This window comes from Mus caroli, unplaced genomic scaffold (genome assembly GCF_978045245.1).
Source record: "Mus caroli unplaced genomic scaffold, Mus_caroli_1 scaffold_8, whole genome shotgun sequence".
In the NCBI taxonomy this organism is placed as follows: Eukaryota; Metazoa; Chordata; class Mammalia; order Rodentia; family Muridae; genus Mus; species Mus caroli.
The window spans coordinates 123,711,562-123,727,614 of NW_028227263.1; the positions used below are offsets into that span (position 1 = coordinate 123,711,562).

The window sequence follows — 16,053 nt, forward strand, 5'->3', positions numbered from 1 at the left end:
TACCATTCTCACACTATTTTCAGAGTGATATCTGTGGAAGGCCCCAAGGTCCCCAGAAGACTCTCCATGCTTCAGGCACCCTAGCATACCCAGGACCTTGAGATCACTGGTGAGTTAAACACAACATCAGTTCCAAAAATCCTAGAGGGTCTTGACCTAGCAGGACCAGCATCAAAGGACAAAGGGAGGCCCTAGCACACCCAGAATCTTGGGATCACTGAGACCATTTTATGCAGGAGACCATTTTGGCACCATAAGTAATAGAACTTCTTGGACAGGGTCCTTTCTGCCTTCATCCTCAGCCAGGAGACAGAGCTGAGACCCAGAACCCTGGACACCTTCCCTGCCAGAGGAGAGTCTGCCTCCGGGGGGGGGGGGGCTCTGACCCCAGGAATCAGGAGGTGGATCTGAGCTCCAGACTTTTGTGAACCTTCCCTGCAAGAGGAGAGCTTACCTGCAGAGAGTATTCTGACCACTGGGATGCAGGAGAGAATTGGTTTCCCAGGAGTGCTAACAGAGGCTAAAGAATCACAGGAGGAACAAGCTCCAGCCAGAGACAGCTAGAACATCTAACACCAGAGATTACCAGATGGCAAAAGGCAAACAAAAGAATCTTGCTAACAGAAACCAAGAACACTGGGCATCATCAGAACCCAGTATGCCCACCACAGCAAGTCCTAGATACCCCAACACACCCAAAAAGCAAGATTAGGATCTAAAATCACATCTCATGATGCTGGTAGAGGATTTTAAGAAGGGCATTAATAGCTCACTTAAAGAAATCAAAGAGAACACTGCTAAACAGGTAGAAGACCTTAAAAAGGAAACACAAAAATCCCTTAAAGAATTATAGGAAAACACAACCAAACAGGTGATAGAATTGAACAAAACCATCCAAGATCTAAAAATGGAAGTAGAAACAATGAAGAAAGCCCAAAAGAAGACGACTCTGGAGATAGAAATCCTAGGAAAGAAATCAGAAACCATAGATGCAAGCATCAACAACAGAATAAGGAGACACATTGAAACTATCAGAAGTTATGAACCAAATGGATTTAACAGATATCTACAGAACATTTTATTTTCAAACAAAAGGATATACCTTCTTCTCAGCACCTCATGGTACCTTGTCCAAAACTGACTATATAATTGGTCACAAAACAGACCTCAACAGATACAAAAATATTGAACTTATCCCATGCATTCTATCAGATCTCCAGGGACGAAGGCTAATCTTCAATAACAACATAAATAAGAGAAAGCCAACTGTGATGGTTTGTATATTCTTGCACATATTTGGAGGTGTGGCCTTGTTGGATTAGATGTGGCCTTGTTCTGGTATAATTGTCTACTGAGAGGCTCTGTCAGTACCTGACTGATAGAGAAGTGGATGATCACAGTCATCCATTAGATAGAGCACAAAGCCCCCATTGAAGAAGCTAGAGAAAGTACCCTTTCAGCTGCAGGGGTTTGCAGCCCCATAGGAGGAACAACAATATGAACTAACCAGTAACCCCAGAGCTACCTGGGACTAAACCACTAATCAAAGAAAACACATTATGGGAATCGTGGCTCTAGCTGCATAAGTAGCAGTGGATGGCCTAGTCGGTCATCAATGGGAGGCGAGGCCCTTTGACTGGGAAGGTTTTAAGCCCCAGTATAGGAAAATGCCTAGGCCAGGAATCAGAAGAGGGTGGATTGGTGAGCCCAAGGAGGGGGTAGAGGATAGGGGATTTTCAGGGGAGAAACTAGGAAAAGGGATACCATTTGAAATGTAAATAGAGAAAATATCTAATAAAAATAAATAAATAAAAGTGATGAATTCATGAACTTCTTCGCCAAATGTATAGAACTAGAAAATATCATCCTGAGTGAGGTAACCCAATGGCAAAATAGCACGCAGGTTATGCACTCACTGATTAGTGGATATTAGCCCAAAAGCTATATATAAACAAGATAGAATTCACAAACCATAGGAAGCTCAAGAAGAAGGGAGACAAAAGTGTGGGTGCTTCAGTCCTTCTTAGAAGGAGAACAAAATACTCACAGGAGCAAAAATGGAGATAAAGAGTAGAGCAGAGACTGAAGGAAAGGCCATCCAGAGACTGTTCCAACTGAAGATTCATCCCATATACAGTTACCAAACCCAGACACCTTTGTGGATGCCAAGAAGTGCATCCAAAAAGAGGCTGGTATGGCTGTCTCCTGAGTGACCCTGCCAGAGCCTTACAAATACAGGGACAGATGCTCAAACCAATCATTGAACTGAGCATGGGGTCCACAATAGAGGAGTTAGAGAAAGGACCAAAGGAAGTGAAGGGGATTTCAACCCCACAGGAAGAACAATATCCATCAACCAGTCCCCCAAGAACCCCCAGGGACTAAGCCATCAACTAAGGAGTACACAAAGCTCCAGCTGCATAACTTGCAGAGGGTGGCCTTGTCATGCATCAGTGGGAGGAGTGGTTCTTGGTCCCATGAAGGCTCAATACATGCCCCAGTGTAGGGGAAGGAACTGAGGACAGAGAGGTGGTAGTGGGTGGGTGTGTGGAGGAACACCCTCATAGAAGCAGGGGGAGAGGGGATGGTATAGAGGGTTTCCGGGGGCATAACATTTGAAATGAAAATGAAGAAAATATCCAATAAGAATTTATTAATACCTGAAAAAAAGAAATTACAAAAAAAGAAAAGAAAAGAACTTTACATTATCCAACATGAGACATCTATGTGAGAAACTGTCCAACTAATATAGTGCTGGTTTTTAAAACTCTTTTGAAATATGCGTGTGAACATATTACAGGAAGCCTCCCAGTACAATGTTTCTGTACATATTTGCAAAAGAAACTTAGTGTTAGTTATTCCTCTCCATATTTCCTCATCTACTTTTCCTCCTACACACCCAAATCTACCTCTTCATCTTCCATTATCACCTTTTCATTCTTTAGAAGACTGTATTTTACCTCCTCATTTTTTCAACATGCTATGACTCTAACAAATTCCTGGCTTGGAAGGTTATTCCAATATAGTTATGTATCAGGCTAATAAGCCATGTGTAAATGTCAATTAGCCGATATAAATTTTACAGATGAAATCATGAACATGTGCTTGTAGTAGACAAACATAAGGTATCTGAGCAATTAAAGATAAGTTACTTTCTTTTGGTCCTATTTCCACATATATCCCATTCTAAATGCTGGTATTTTCATTTGTAAAAATATTGTACAGTGATATCTTAATTCTCACACAGGAAAGTATAAGTTCATTGTTCATAAGCCTGAGATGATATTGCTGCAGGCTTAAGTATCAATAAATGTTTAGAACATACAATTCTTAGATTTATAACCTGAATTCTTACTTTTCGTCATTGAAAATCAAAACTAAGTCCCTAGTTTTTTATTATACCTAGAGCATAAATGACTTGGAGCTATCTATTTCTTAATGATTGCTCAATCCATATCTTTGCTTGTATGTCCAGGATTACTTAATTACAAATGAGATTCTCTAGATACTACCAAAGTATATTAGAACTGTGATAAGAATTCATGAGTATATCAGAAAAAAAGACATGATGACCTGAAAACAAGTGGATATTGGAATAACTCCGGGATTCAGGTGGGAAAGACCAGCTTCAATAAATTTGCCATTTATAAGTGTCCTGGGTCAAACATGGGAAAAGTTGGAATGAAGCCACTTCCAGGGAAATTACAGTTTCTGACTGACACATTGCCAGTTTTCTAGAAGGACTTGGTCTCAGAATAATTTTGCAGAAGTGAAATAGTAGGGAGGAAAGTACTCTGTAGAAACTCACATAATGAGTCCCTTGTTCTAACCTGGAGCGCCCCAATTCACATCTGACTATGAGATCAATGCAGAACTTAGATTCTCCCAAAGGAAACATGAAAACGCTCCTCTAACTTCTGCCCAGGTACTCATTAACACCTAACAAACTCCTAGACATCATTAGTAAGCATCAGAAAGGAATGGAGATTTGCTCTGGGGATAAATGATTTTTCCTTTATTGGAGGTATCCCAAAGACACCATGCAGACAAATGTGCGGACGCCACAGATGACACAATAATAAACTCCCTGAAGGATGTCATGTCCTGGTGCCCTATTATTTTATGAGACTGGAAACTTGGGCTTTGTTAGGTTACCTTCACAGCATTGCATGGAGAATAAGAAACCATTCTGTATTTCATTGCTTTCTTTCTAAGACTAAGAGTGACACAGAGAAGTTCCTCAACCCAGGCACTAGGAGCTGTGCTCTGCAGCTGGCCTTCAGATGAGCATCTTCATCCTAACTGAGGCTCAGAAGGTGGGATTCTTCCAACCATAGACTTCTGCTTAAAATTCTCTTCTCCTTTCTTCAGTGAAAACTGTCTTCTGAAGTCAACATGAAACATTATTTCTATTGGGAGTCAGCAAGTAAACTTAAATAGGTTAATATTTTGCTTTTATCTCAAAGAAATGTCTCTGTCCTAGATTAGTACTCAGGAGAAAACAGCATTCAGTGGAACATGTATGTGAGATGTTGAATTTTCTCTGGTGGATGGGGGCCCTCATGTTCCTACAGAAAATATATAAACAGTAAAATGCAGACTAAGCATCAGCTTGCAAAGGGTGTAATTTGGATTAATTATTAGTAATAAGGATTGTGTTAATAATTTTGGAGGGAAGCTGCAGGTGACACAGCTAAGGCTCTGGCACCTGACATTTTAGGACAAAAATTAAGATCAAGAAAAATATGAGTAGATGAAATGTCTTAGCAAGTTGGATTTTTTTTTCATGGAGGACACATATGTAAGTCTATGTTCATCAGTGTGATCAGAAGACAGCTGGCTTTATTAGAAATATGTGGTGGGTTTGTGTGTGTGTGTGTGTGTGTGTGTGTGTCTGTGTGTGTAGTATAAATTTTTCTCAAAAGCCAACAACTTAATTTTCTACACCTGAATTCAATTACACAATTTTATTATTATGTGCCATCTTACATGTTATTCTGATACACATTATTTTTAACATGTTACTATAACATAAGGAAATTCAGTTAATTATTTTTATGCTACATTTATATATTGTTTTATTTTAATGATTTAGTTACATCCCAATTGAAGTCTCCCCTCCCTCCTAATTGTATTGAATTCTGATGATGGAATCACATGTTCAAACTACACTCTTTCCTGTCAGTATTCATAAGCAAAGACCATTGTGTGTTAAAATGTGTGTTATTGTGTTCTTGAGCTACAGGACCAATAAAGATGTAGTTGCAATACAAAATTTATCTCGAGGCTGGAGTAATAAAATCAGGATAAAATTTTATTTGAGTTATTATATATACATTGATTTCCAGGCAATTTACTTGTAGTATGATAGAATAGTGTCTCACTTATCAAGTGAAGAAATTGACTCAAATCAATTGGTAAGTGTGGAGAATAAAACAGAGACCTGAAGAGAGTAGTGTCCTACCTAATCATCACTCCAGGGTCCTGTAAAGCCCTCTCCATGTCTGATCATGGTAAATCCCTGGAAACCACTGAGGAAGTAGTTCTTCAGATCCTCTTGCTTTGCCAGTTTGGGGTTGGAACTGTGGCCAATGTCTTTCTGTTTGTCCATAATTTCTCTCCAGTTTTGACTGGTTCTAAACAGAGACCCAGACAGGTGATTTTAAGCCACATTGCTGTGGCCAATGCCTTGACTCTATTCCTCACTATATTTCCAAACAACATGATGGCTTTTGCTCCTAAAACTTCTCCAACTGAACTCAAATGTAAATTAGAATCCTTCAGTCACATGGTGGCAAGAAGCACAAACTTGTGTTCCACCTGTGTCCTGAGTGTCCATCAGTTTGTCACTCTTGTTCCTGTTAATAGAGGTAAAGGTAAACTTGTACTCAGAGCAAGTGTCCAAAATTTGGCGAGTTATTCTTGTTACAGTTGTTGGTTTTTCAGTGTCTTAACTAACATCCACATTCCAATTAATTTCACTGGTCCACAGATAACAGACAATAACACTGACTCTAAAAGCAAGTTGTTCTGTTCCACTTCTGGATTCATTGTAGGCATTGTCTTGCAGTTTGCCCATGATGCCACATTCATGAGCATCATGGTCTGGACCAGTGTCTCCATGGTACTTCTCCTCCATAGACATCGCCAGCAAATGCAGCACATCCTCACTCCCAATCAGGACCCCAGAGGCCAAGCTGAGACCAGAGCAACCCGTACTATCCTGATGCTGGTGGTCACATTTGTTAGCTTTTATCTTCTAAATTGTATTTGTGTCATCTTTCATGCCTTTTATATGCATTCTCGTCTCTTCATAAGGCTTGTCAGTGAGATTTTAACTGCAGTCTTCCCCAGTATCTCTCCCTTACTGTTGATCTTCAGAGATCCTAAAGATCCCTGTTCTGTGCTCTTCAAATGTTGAAAACCAGAGTCACTGAAAAATGCCAAATACAGGAGACAGCTTTACTAACACCATTAAGTACTTTATTCCATAAATATGTTTCCAACATTTTGTATGAACAAGATGTGGTGCTCACTGCTATAATTTTAAAAGAATAAGGCTATACTCATTTGTTGATGTGAAATGATTTCTGGTTGGAACCTGACTGACATGGTAAGTGAGTTATGCACCATCATCTGTTCTCCTGTATATAACTGCATTCTGCTGCAGGCTGGACTGAAACTGATGCAATCAATTTTCAATAAACAGTTTAATGTGTAAATGGTCTTGATCAAACTGACACTCTCCCTTCTTCTTAGCTAATACTTTACATTTTAGATAAGGACAGAATCCCTCTCTATATTTCTCTATCTGAACAAACGAGGATACATTGTTATGACTAAGTATTTTCAAGGATGAAATTTATATAAATAGTAAATATATTGCATGTCATTCTATTTTAGTTAGGAGATCTATGCTTTGCTATTTGGGCCCTACTCAGGTGAGAGTCAAGCACTGAACATCATACCTTTGTGCTCTCTAGAGCAGTACAATCTGCTGATCATATCAAGAGTAAATAAGAAAAGAGGCGAAAACAGATCACGCTCAGAAGCCTTAAGAGGACAAGGGAGGAATCCAGAATCCACACTGGAGATCTTCTCCTGAAAGACCTTGGTAAAGACTTCACTCTGGGCTATGGTGAAATTGTTTTTCCAATCATCACAAACACCTGCCAATCAGACAGGAGACAAGACACATTGAAAAATGAGGTGGCAGTGTTATCACTCTGTTTGTCAGTGGCTTGCCAGTCACAAAATTATTTTCTCAGAAGATTAAATTCAAGAATTTAACCATTTCAGCTGCGTGAGAATGACCAAGGCAGTGAAGACCACAAGATAAATACCAGGAGTGGTTATAGCTGTCAGTGTGATGAAACTTATAATCTGACTTGTGGTACTTACACCTGTGAACAAAGAAAACTTTAGATGTGTGTTGGGTGTGTATGTATTTGTGCGGATTCCTTCCTCTTAAGGAGAATAGGTGTCATACCCCTAGAGCTGGAGTTACAAACTGATGTAAGCCTACAACTATAGTTTCTCAGAATCGAGCTCTGATCCAATGTAAACGTGGCCAGGGTTTTAACCTGCTGTGCCATCACTCGAGGCCCACACTGAGAAATTTATCCAACACACTTAACTCTTCACTTCCAATGTGGGGGAGTAGGAAATCTTAATATCATCTATATTGAAAGAGCTTGAAATAATAGAATAGGCACCAACAGTTTGTATGTTCTATATTGAGGAATAGATTCACACTGACTTACAAAATTAATACTCAGACTCTTCATGTACCCTTTCACAGACCTGTACCGACAATACAACTGACAATCCCACAGCACCAAGTCTTGATCCTAACACTGGCCATAATAAGAATCTGCAAGACAGCTCAGCAGCTAAAGCACTCACAGCTTAGAAATGATTATCCCAAGTCCTACATAGTGGAGAGAACAAACTCCTACAATTGTACTCTGCCTTCCTCAAATCTGTACTTGAATATGCCCACACACCGAAAAGAAAAAAGAGTGTATTTTCTAAGTTCAGTTTAATCAGTTCAGTGTATCCTATAACACTGATCTCTGCCTGTTAATCTGTGTATCCCCTTACTTCTAAGCATTATTTTGGGACACTTTTTTGAGTTCTATTATCTACCACCCGCCCAACCCTTTTTTTCAATCCAATACCTTCCAACCATTAACACCAAGTAGTAGAGAAAAAAGTTAGAGAGGAAAATGTGTCTAGACCTCTTAATGCTACATCTTTCTTAGATTAAGTGGGATGTGAGGACTGCAAGCAGAGCAGAACTCCATAACAGCATGAAGTTCTTGGGGCCATGCCACACCAAGACTCACCCATGTGACTGTGTTAATCAGTGGGGTGACCACATTCCCTGAGTTCTAAAGCCATTGGTCATTCCTACTTCATGACCCTTGGCAGTATTTGGACATCAGGAAAAAGGAAATGAAAACTACATTGGGATTCTAACACCTATTAAAATGTCCAAGATCAACAACACATGTGACTGCTCATGCTGGCAAGGATGTGCAATAAGGGAATTGCTCATCCATTGCTGGTGAAAGTAAGAACTTGTACAGTCACCTTGGGAATAAGAATAGAGATTCAACAAAAAGTAGGCAATAGTTCTATCTCACCACTCTTGGATATATACCTGAAGGGCACTTCATCCTACCACAAGGACATGTGCTCAACCATGATTTTTGCTGCTCTATTCATTCACAATATGAATGAATCTGTTATCAACCAAGAAGTGTCAACAAAAGAAAGGATAAAAATTATGGCACATTAGCACAATGGAGCATTACACAGCTGTTTAAGAACAGGCATCATGATGCTTGTAGGAGAATCGCTGTAGATAGAAAAAATTTCATCCTGAGTGAAATTTTAACCCAGACCCAGAAAGATAAATATGGTATGAATTCACTTATACAAACTTTGCTCTAACCTGGGTTTGCTTGATCAGCTGATGGAGCTCTGTGAGAAGCTCTGCAATTCGATAATCAACAGACACAAGGGCCATGTTACGGGCCTATGAAGGGCATCTGGTCAGAGAGGGGGAATGAAGGGAAAGGTATCATTGCCTGCTATGGGTTGACCTGTAATTCTGCTATTTAAAGTCCTGGTCCGTGATGCATGTGAATGACCTATTTGGAAATAGAGCCTTTGCAAATGAAAGCCACAAGTAGAATAAAAACTTTAGGAGAAACTGTGTCCTTATAAGAAGCAGCAAATGCATGCAGAGGGAAGACAGCTATATAACCACAGAGGCAGAGATTGGAGTGATGTGGCTTTGAACTTGAGAGTTTTTACTTAGCTTTCAGAGTAGCCAGAATGATAGCCAAGGACCACCACACTGTACTTTAAAAAAGACTTTATGTGAAGATGGTTTCCAAATCAAAGGAACATTATTTTCTTACTAGAGTGTAAAGATAAATTACACAAACACACACACACACAAACTTGCTCATAACAAAGTAAATGTATTATAGTGGTATTATGATGAAAATAAAATGTTTTTATTTAACAAAATGTAACCCGGGCAGTGGTGGTGCACGCCTTTAATCCCAGCACTTGGGAGGAAGGGACAGGCAGATTTCTGAGCTTGAGGCCAGCCTGGTCTACAGAGTGAGTTCCAAGACAGCCGAGGCTATACAGAGAAACCCTGAGATTATCACTCTCATCACTACCACCAGCATCAATATCATGATCACCACCAGCAGCAGCATCTCACCATTCCCATATTACCATCCTGATCACCATTACCATAACCACCATTGCCATCACCACCAGTATCACATTTTTCAGCATCATCACCATCACAGGCATCGTTATTATCAATCACCATCACTTATACATAGGTACTAGCCATTACATTAATAATAATCAAGTTAAAAGGAGATTGATACATAGAAATGTTCTAGTGAGGGACACAAGGATTTCATGAAAGGGGGAAAGAGATTGACTCTTCTGAGTGGACTAGGGGGATGAGTTGGAAAGGGACCAGAAGTGCAGGGAATCATAAGGTTGAGAGATGGAATTAAGAGAAAGAGCTGGAATTGGGGGGCATATGAGAGATGTTATGAAAACCTATGGCAGTGGAAATTTGCTAACATATATGAAAGTGATCCTACTGAAATTTTCTAAAAACGGAGGGTATGGAGTCCCAACTGACCACCTCTTTTCAACTAAGGGGTCTTCAAGTACAGGGACTGTAGTGCATTCAACTGAGTTTTTGGCCAAAGATGTCCCATGGAAATGCCTACCAAACCTAGGCTGCTTGCTCTTCCAGAGGATATAAGTTCTATTCCCAGCAACCATATGGTGGCTCAGAAGCATCTGTAATGGGATCTGATGCTCTCTTCTGGTGTGTCTGAAGACAGCTACAGTGTACACATATAAATTACATTAATAAATCTTTATTTAAAAACCACCCGGGCTAACGTTAGTTGTTTGCTCTCCACAAACTGACAGTGGTATACCCTTACCTAGGACAACACCCATAAACCCCCCTCAATATGGAGAAGTTGAGCTAATACCTACATGGAACCTTCACTCCTATAGCTAGTGTCTTTGGTATAGAAAAGTACTCTTCAGGCTTCCAAAAGAGACACATAAACAAAAACTCAGCCACAAAACTTTTGGCCTAAATTCCTCCCTGCACACAAGATATGTTAATGCAATGGTGGCATGGAACTTGTGGGAAAAGCCAACCGATTTCTGATTTGTTATAGACAGAGCCCATACACAGCACTGTCAGGAGACCAAGTACCAGGAGTTAGATAGTCAACATACCTATCGTAAGACCAAATATTACCTGTCTAAGAAATAAAATAAAATCATTGACAGAATGATTTGTAATGGTATTTTGCTATATTCATAGATCAGTGTCCTATTCAGTTATCATCAGAGAAGGTTCCTCCTACGGCAGACAGAAACAGATTCAGAGACTCACAGCCTGGCATCATGTGGAAAGAGAGTCCTCAGAACACACAGCTCTAAATGGGATGTCTCTAGCAAATCTTACCTCTCAGAGCTCAGGGAACTCTGAAGAAGAGGAGTCCAGAAAGAGTGTAAGAGCCATGGGAATGAAGGACACCAGGAGAACTAGACGCACTAAATCAACTGAGAAAAGTGAATATGAATACACAGAGACTGAAACATCAAGCATGGGCCTACAAGAGTTTGCATCAGATTACCTGCATATATAAAAGCTTTCAGCTTAGTATTTTTATCTAACACCTAAGTGTGAGAATGAATGGGTCACTGATTGCTAAGCCTTCTCTCAGGATTCATTTTTCAAACAATTTTGTATTAGATATTTTTTTCACTTACAATTCAAATGCTATCCTGAAAGTCCCTTATACCCTCCCTCTGCCCTGCTCCCCAACCTATCCACTCCTGCATAATGGCCCTGGCATTCCCTTGTATTGGGGCATATAATTTGGGGGGCGTATGTACTTTGCTCTGTTGATTTAGTGAGTCCAGTTCTCCTGGTGTCCTTCATCCCCATGGCTCTTACACTCTTTCTTGACGCCACTTCTTGAAATTTCCCTGAGCTATGAGAGATGAGATTTGATGGAGACATCCCATTTAGAGCTGTGTGTTCTGTGGAATCTCTTTCCACATGATGCCAGGCTGTGAGTCTCTGAATCTGTTTCTGTCTGCCAAAGGAGGAATCTTCTCTGATGATTAACACAACAGCAAATAACACACTGAACTATGAATATGACAAAATACCAATAGAAGTCATTTTATCAATGTTTTATTTTTTGTTTGTTTGTTTGTTTGTTTGTTTACTTATTTATTTATTTTAGAGAGGTAGTATTTGGTCTTACTGTAGGTATGTTGACTAATTTCTGGTTCTTGGTCACCTGACAGTGCTGTGTATGTGTTCTGTATATGACAAATTAGACATTGGTTGGATACTCCCACAAGTTCCATGCCACCTTTGCATTAACATAACTTGTGTGCGGGGCAGATTGTAGGACAAAAGATTTGTTGCTGGCTTGGTGTTTATGTGTCTCTTTTGGTAGCCTGCAGACTACTTTTCCCAACCAAAGACACTAGATATAGGAGTGTAGGCTTGATGTAGGTATCAGGTCAACTTCTCCATGCTGAAGGAGTGTATGGGCGTTGTCCTAGGTAAGGGTATCCTACTGTCAGTTTGTGGAGAGCAAACCATTGTCTTAACATCAGCCTAGTTTTTTTTTAAAAAAAAGATTTATTAATTTAATTTATATGTGTACTCTGTAGCTGTCTTCAGACACACCAGAAGAGAACATCAGATCCCATTACATATGGTTGTGAGGCACCATGTGGTTGCAGGTAATTGAACTCAGGACCTCTGGAAGAGCAAGCAGCCAGTGCTCTTAACCATTAAGCCATCTTTCCAGCCCCAGCCTGGGTTTGGTAGGCATTTCCATGGGACATCTTTGGCCAAAAACTCAGTTGAATGCACTACAGTCCCTCTACTTGAAGACCCCTTAGTTGAAAAGAGGTGGTCAGTCTGTACCCTAGTTATTAGAAAATTTCAGTAGGATCACTTTCATATATGTTAGAAATTTCCACTGCCATAGGTTTTCATAACATCTCTCATATGCCTTATTTTGCCACATCCCCTCTTTCAACCTTATGTCCTCTTCCAACCCACCCCCTAATCCATTCAGCATAGCTAATCTCTTTTCCCCTTCTATGAAATCCATGTGTCACTCACTAGAACATTTCTATGTATCAATCTCCTTTGTACCTTCATTATCATTTATTTAATAGCTATGTCTGTATGTATAATTGTCCACAGTCCTTTCTTCCCGTGGAGAAAAGAATGACACAGACACCAAGTCGGGTTCACGCAACACCTTCTTCTTTTACTGCTTCTTGCAGCTTTTCTTACAATCTCTCTCCACTTAGGCAAGGGCAACAACAACAAACCACCTATACTCACTCCGACTTACCTCATCTAGCTCCACCCCACCTCATCCAATCGGAATTCACAAACGCTCCAGGCACGAGCTCAGGGGGTTACCAATAGGCTGACAGGTCTGGATCATGAGAAACAGTCCAGCCTGACAGGTAGCCCACGCATGCAGCCTCACTGCGCATGCTGGGTCAAGGCAGTAAACATGTGAGTTTCACGGAGTCTGGCAATGGGCCAGGGCACCATGTAGGCCCATAGGGCCGCACACGCTTCCTGCATCTCCCTCCTTTTGTTTTATTAGTAGCTCTGGGATCAACATCTGTCTTAGGTTGCCCCCATCCCTGCCACATCCTTACCCATCATGGGAGTGACAAACTCACTTTGCCATTCTGTCTTAGGTCGGTTTGTGCACGCGAGGGTCTTACCTGTCATTGATTACTGATCCAGCATGCTGAGCCAACATGGGGGGGGGGATGTTCCTGCTTCCAAGGCTGCCATAGCCTGCACTAAGGCTCATTTATCAGCCCTGTGCTGCCTTCACATACATGCCATCCACCAAAGCATTCCTCTACACACAACAGTCAGCAGGAGCACTCAAAAGTCCATCCCTCCCCATTTTTTTAAGAATTCCACAGTTCCTTGGATGATCTCCAGCCATTGCTTTGCAGTTGTAATCTCCACATGGGTGTTGTTCACGGCAACAATCAATGCTCGCAATTCCTTCATCTTTGTGTCGAGATCATGGTTCCAATTTCCTAGCCACATCAGATAAATTGCACACGACAGATCTGCAGCTCTGGAAAAATTCTGATACTGAACAGAGGTTACACACATTCCTGCCATTGAGTAATGCATGAAGCAAATACTAACTGCTCCAAAATATTCATCTGTTCCCGCAACCAATCCACTCTTTGGTTAACCATAAGGATACCAGTTTTCAAATTTGTATTCCAGTGGAGCCAAAGCCCCAATTTCATTTTTTTCAGTCCCCTTGAAGGGAAGCTAGCATGGTGACTAGGCAAAAGCAAAATTTGAGCAATTCTATCTCTAGGGGAAATGGCAGACACCCCTCTGGGGGAGGAAACCATGATCTTATTTCTATGAACACCTTATTACTTTCAAAACACAGAAGAACATAAAGAAAAACATTTTATTCAAACTTGGCTATATTCTGTTCTATACCCCCATACCACACGACCTTCTGTTCCCTGCCTGTTCCCTAAATGTCTTTTCCATATCTTTTCAATGCTTACTGAAATACAGATTTTATAGACATAAATTTGTAACATATTTACATAGAGCATACATATGTATACCTAAGAACTTTAAGTGTTTTTATATTACACAAAATAATGGTCCCTTTCATAGTGTTGTTTTCCTTCTAAAACTATTGGCTAGTCCTCCCATCCACTATATAAACCATCTTTTCTCTTTTTCTTTCATTTAAAGCATTCTCCTTTAATGGCTCAAGTTTCTACTACTGAGTCTTCAGGAGCTTTCCTGCAGGTTGCAATGTTTTATCTTTGAGGAAATTGCTCAAAAGGTACCTAACCTTAACTCTTACTGCCTTTATCATAGTTTAAATGCGTGTTTGAGATTTTATAAAGGCAGCCTGGACCCCATAAGTCGAAACTGACTCCTTCAATCTTTGTACAACCTTCCACTCCAGGGGTTAATGATACTGTTGCCCCTGTTGGTCCTGAAATACTGGGAAGGCCCCCACAACGGTGGGCACATTTTTCCAGACATTTGCTTGAAGACTACACTTTCCCCTTTTGTCTCCCTCATCTTTATAAGGGAAAGGAGAAGGCAACAGAGGGGCTGATGGTTCGGGTGGCCTACTGCATCTCAACCTCAAGTGGGACATCTGACTACAGGCGTCACTGTAACTATCAGTCCCGTCGCTGTCACTAGTAGACCCTTCAGAGCTAGGTTCCTTCTTCTCTTTCTTATCTTTGGTTTGTTGTCTAAGCTGTTTGGGTTTTTGGCGGCTAGCCTGAGAAGCAATCTCCTTCGCCTCCTCAAGCGCCGCTGCTCCTTCCTCTATTTCAGCATTGTACTTTCCACTGGCATCCCTCAAGCATGCCCTGACCAAGTTCCAGATGGCTAACATTTTTACTTTCATTTTAGTCACAGTTGAACCAATATCATTTAAATTCCATCCATCTCTATATCTATATCCTTAGTGCTCTGTCCCCTTTTCTCCGGGGAACCTATCAGGCCTATGCTTTCTTAAATTCTTGCTGAAATTCCTTCATCTCTATTCCTGAGAACCTTAATGCTTCGTCCCTTTTTTCCCCGGGAACCTTACCTTCATCTCTATACCTAAGAACGTTAATGTTTCATCCCATTTTTCCCGGGAACCTTTCTGATTTTCTCCTTCATGAAGAGAGACAATCACTTCAAACCTCTCCAAAAAGAAACTGAGCTTAGATACACCAACCTTCCACCAAGGTTTTGCTCTCTCTAGCAGAATAAGTTTACTTTTTCAACCACCTTCTGGTGATTTAATTATAATTCCTTGCTGGGTTTGGTGATTTGTCTACCTACATCCTTTAGCCATTTCCGCAGGCCATATGACTGCCAGGCACTGTAGCTCCCTCCTTACAGATACTTTTAAATAACTGAAGCACAGGTTCAGTGGTCACTGTGAAATGGCTGTTCTGCATTGGTTCCCAACTGTACTCCTGTCTTTTGCAAGTATTTTGCTACTGACTTAATGGTCTCAGTCTATAGTAGTCCTGTCTCAAGTCTCTGTGGTTACCTGTCCGGACTATCTATCCAAGTCCCATTTTTAAAATGTAAAGCTGCCTGGTCTATATTTAGATCACTTTGGACATTTGCCTCTGCTCTCTCTGCTCTGCCTCTCCTGTCTGACCTTCATACACCCACCCTATCTATTTGACTTGTCTACTGAAATCTGAATGCCATCCATTTGGAAACTGCATTTTCCTTTGCCCTTTACAAGATGGCATCACTCTGATCTCTCATTTTCAAGTATCAAACAGAACTAAACACAACAAAAAACTTAAGAGAAAATTAATTAACAGGGAACATTTAAGATTGGCATGTGCCTCTGACAGAGTGGAATAATTTTTGTAAGTTAAAATTCCAAATAATAAAAA

At 40.6% G+C, this 16,053-nt stretch overlaps 1 protein-coding gene across 1 annotated transcript; it reads left to right on the forward strand.

Annotated features, from left to right (window-relative positions):
• The first annotated feature begins 4,902 nt into the window (after positions 1-4,902).
• On the forward strand, positions 4,903-6,942 carry LOC147003452 (vomeronasal type-1 receptor 4-like). Its single transcript, XM_085842072.1, has one exon. It carries the CDS (start codon positions 5,501-5,503, stop codon positions 6,419-6,421), a length of 921 nt encoding a protein of 306 aa, XP_085698198.1. The 5' UTR covers positions 4,903-5,500; the 3' UTR covers positions 6,422-6,942.
• The last annotated feature ends 9,111 nt before the right edge of the window (positions 6,943-16,053 follow it).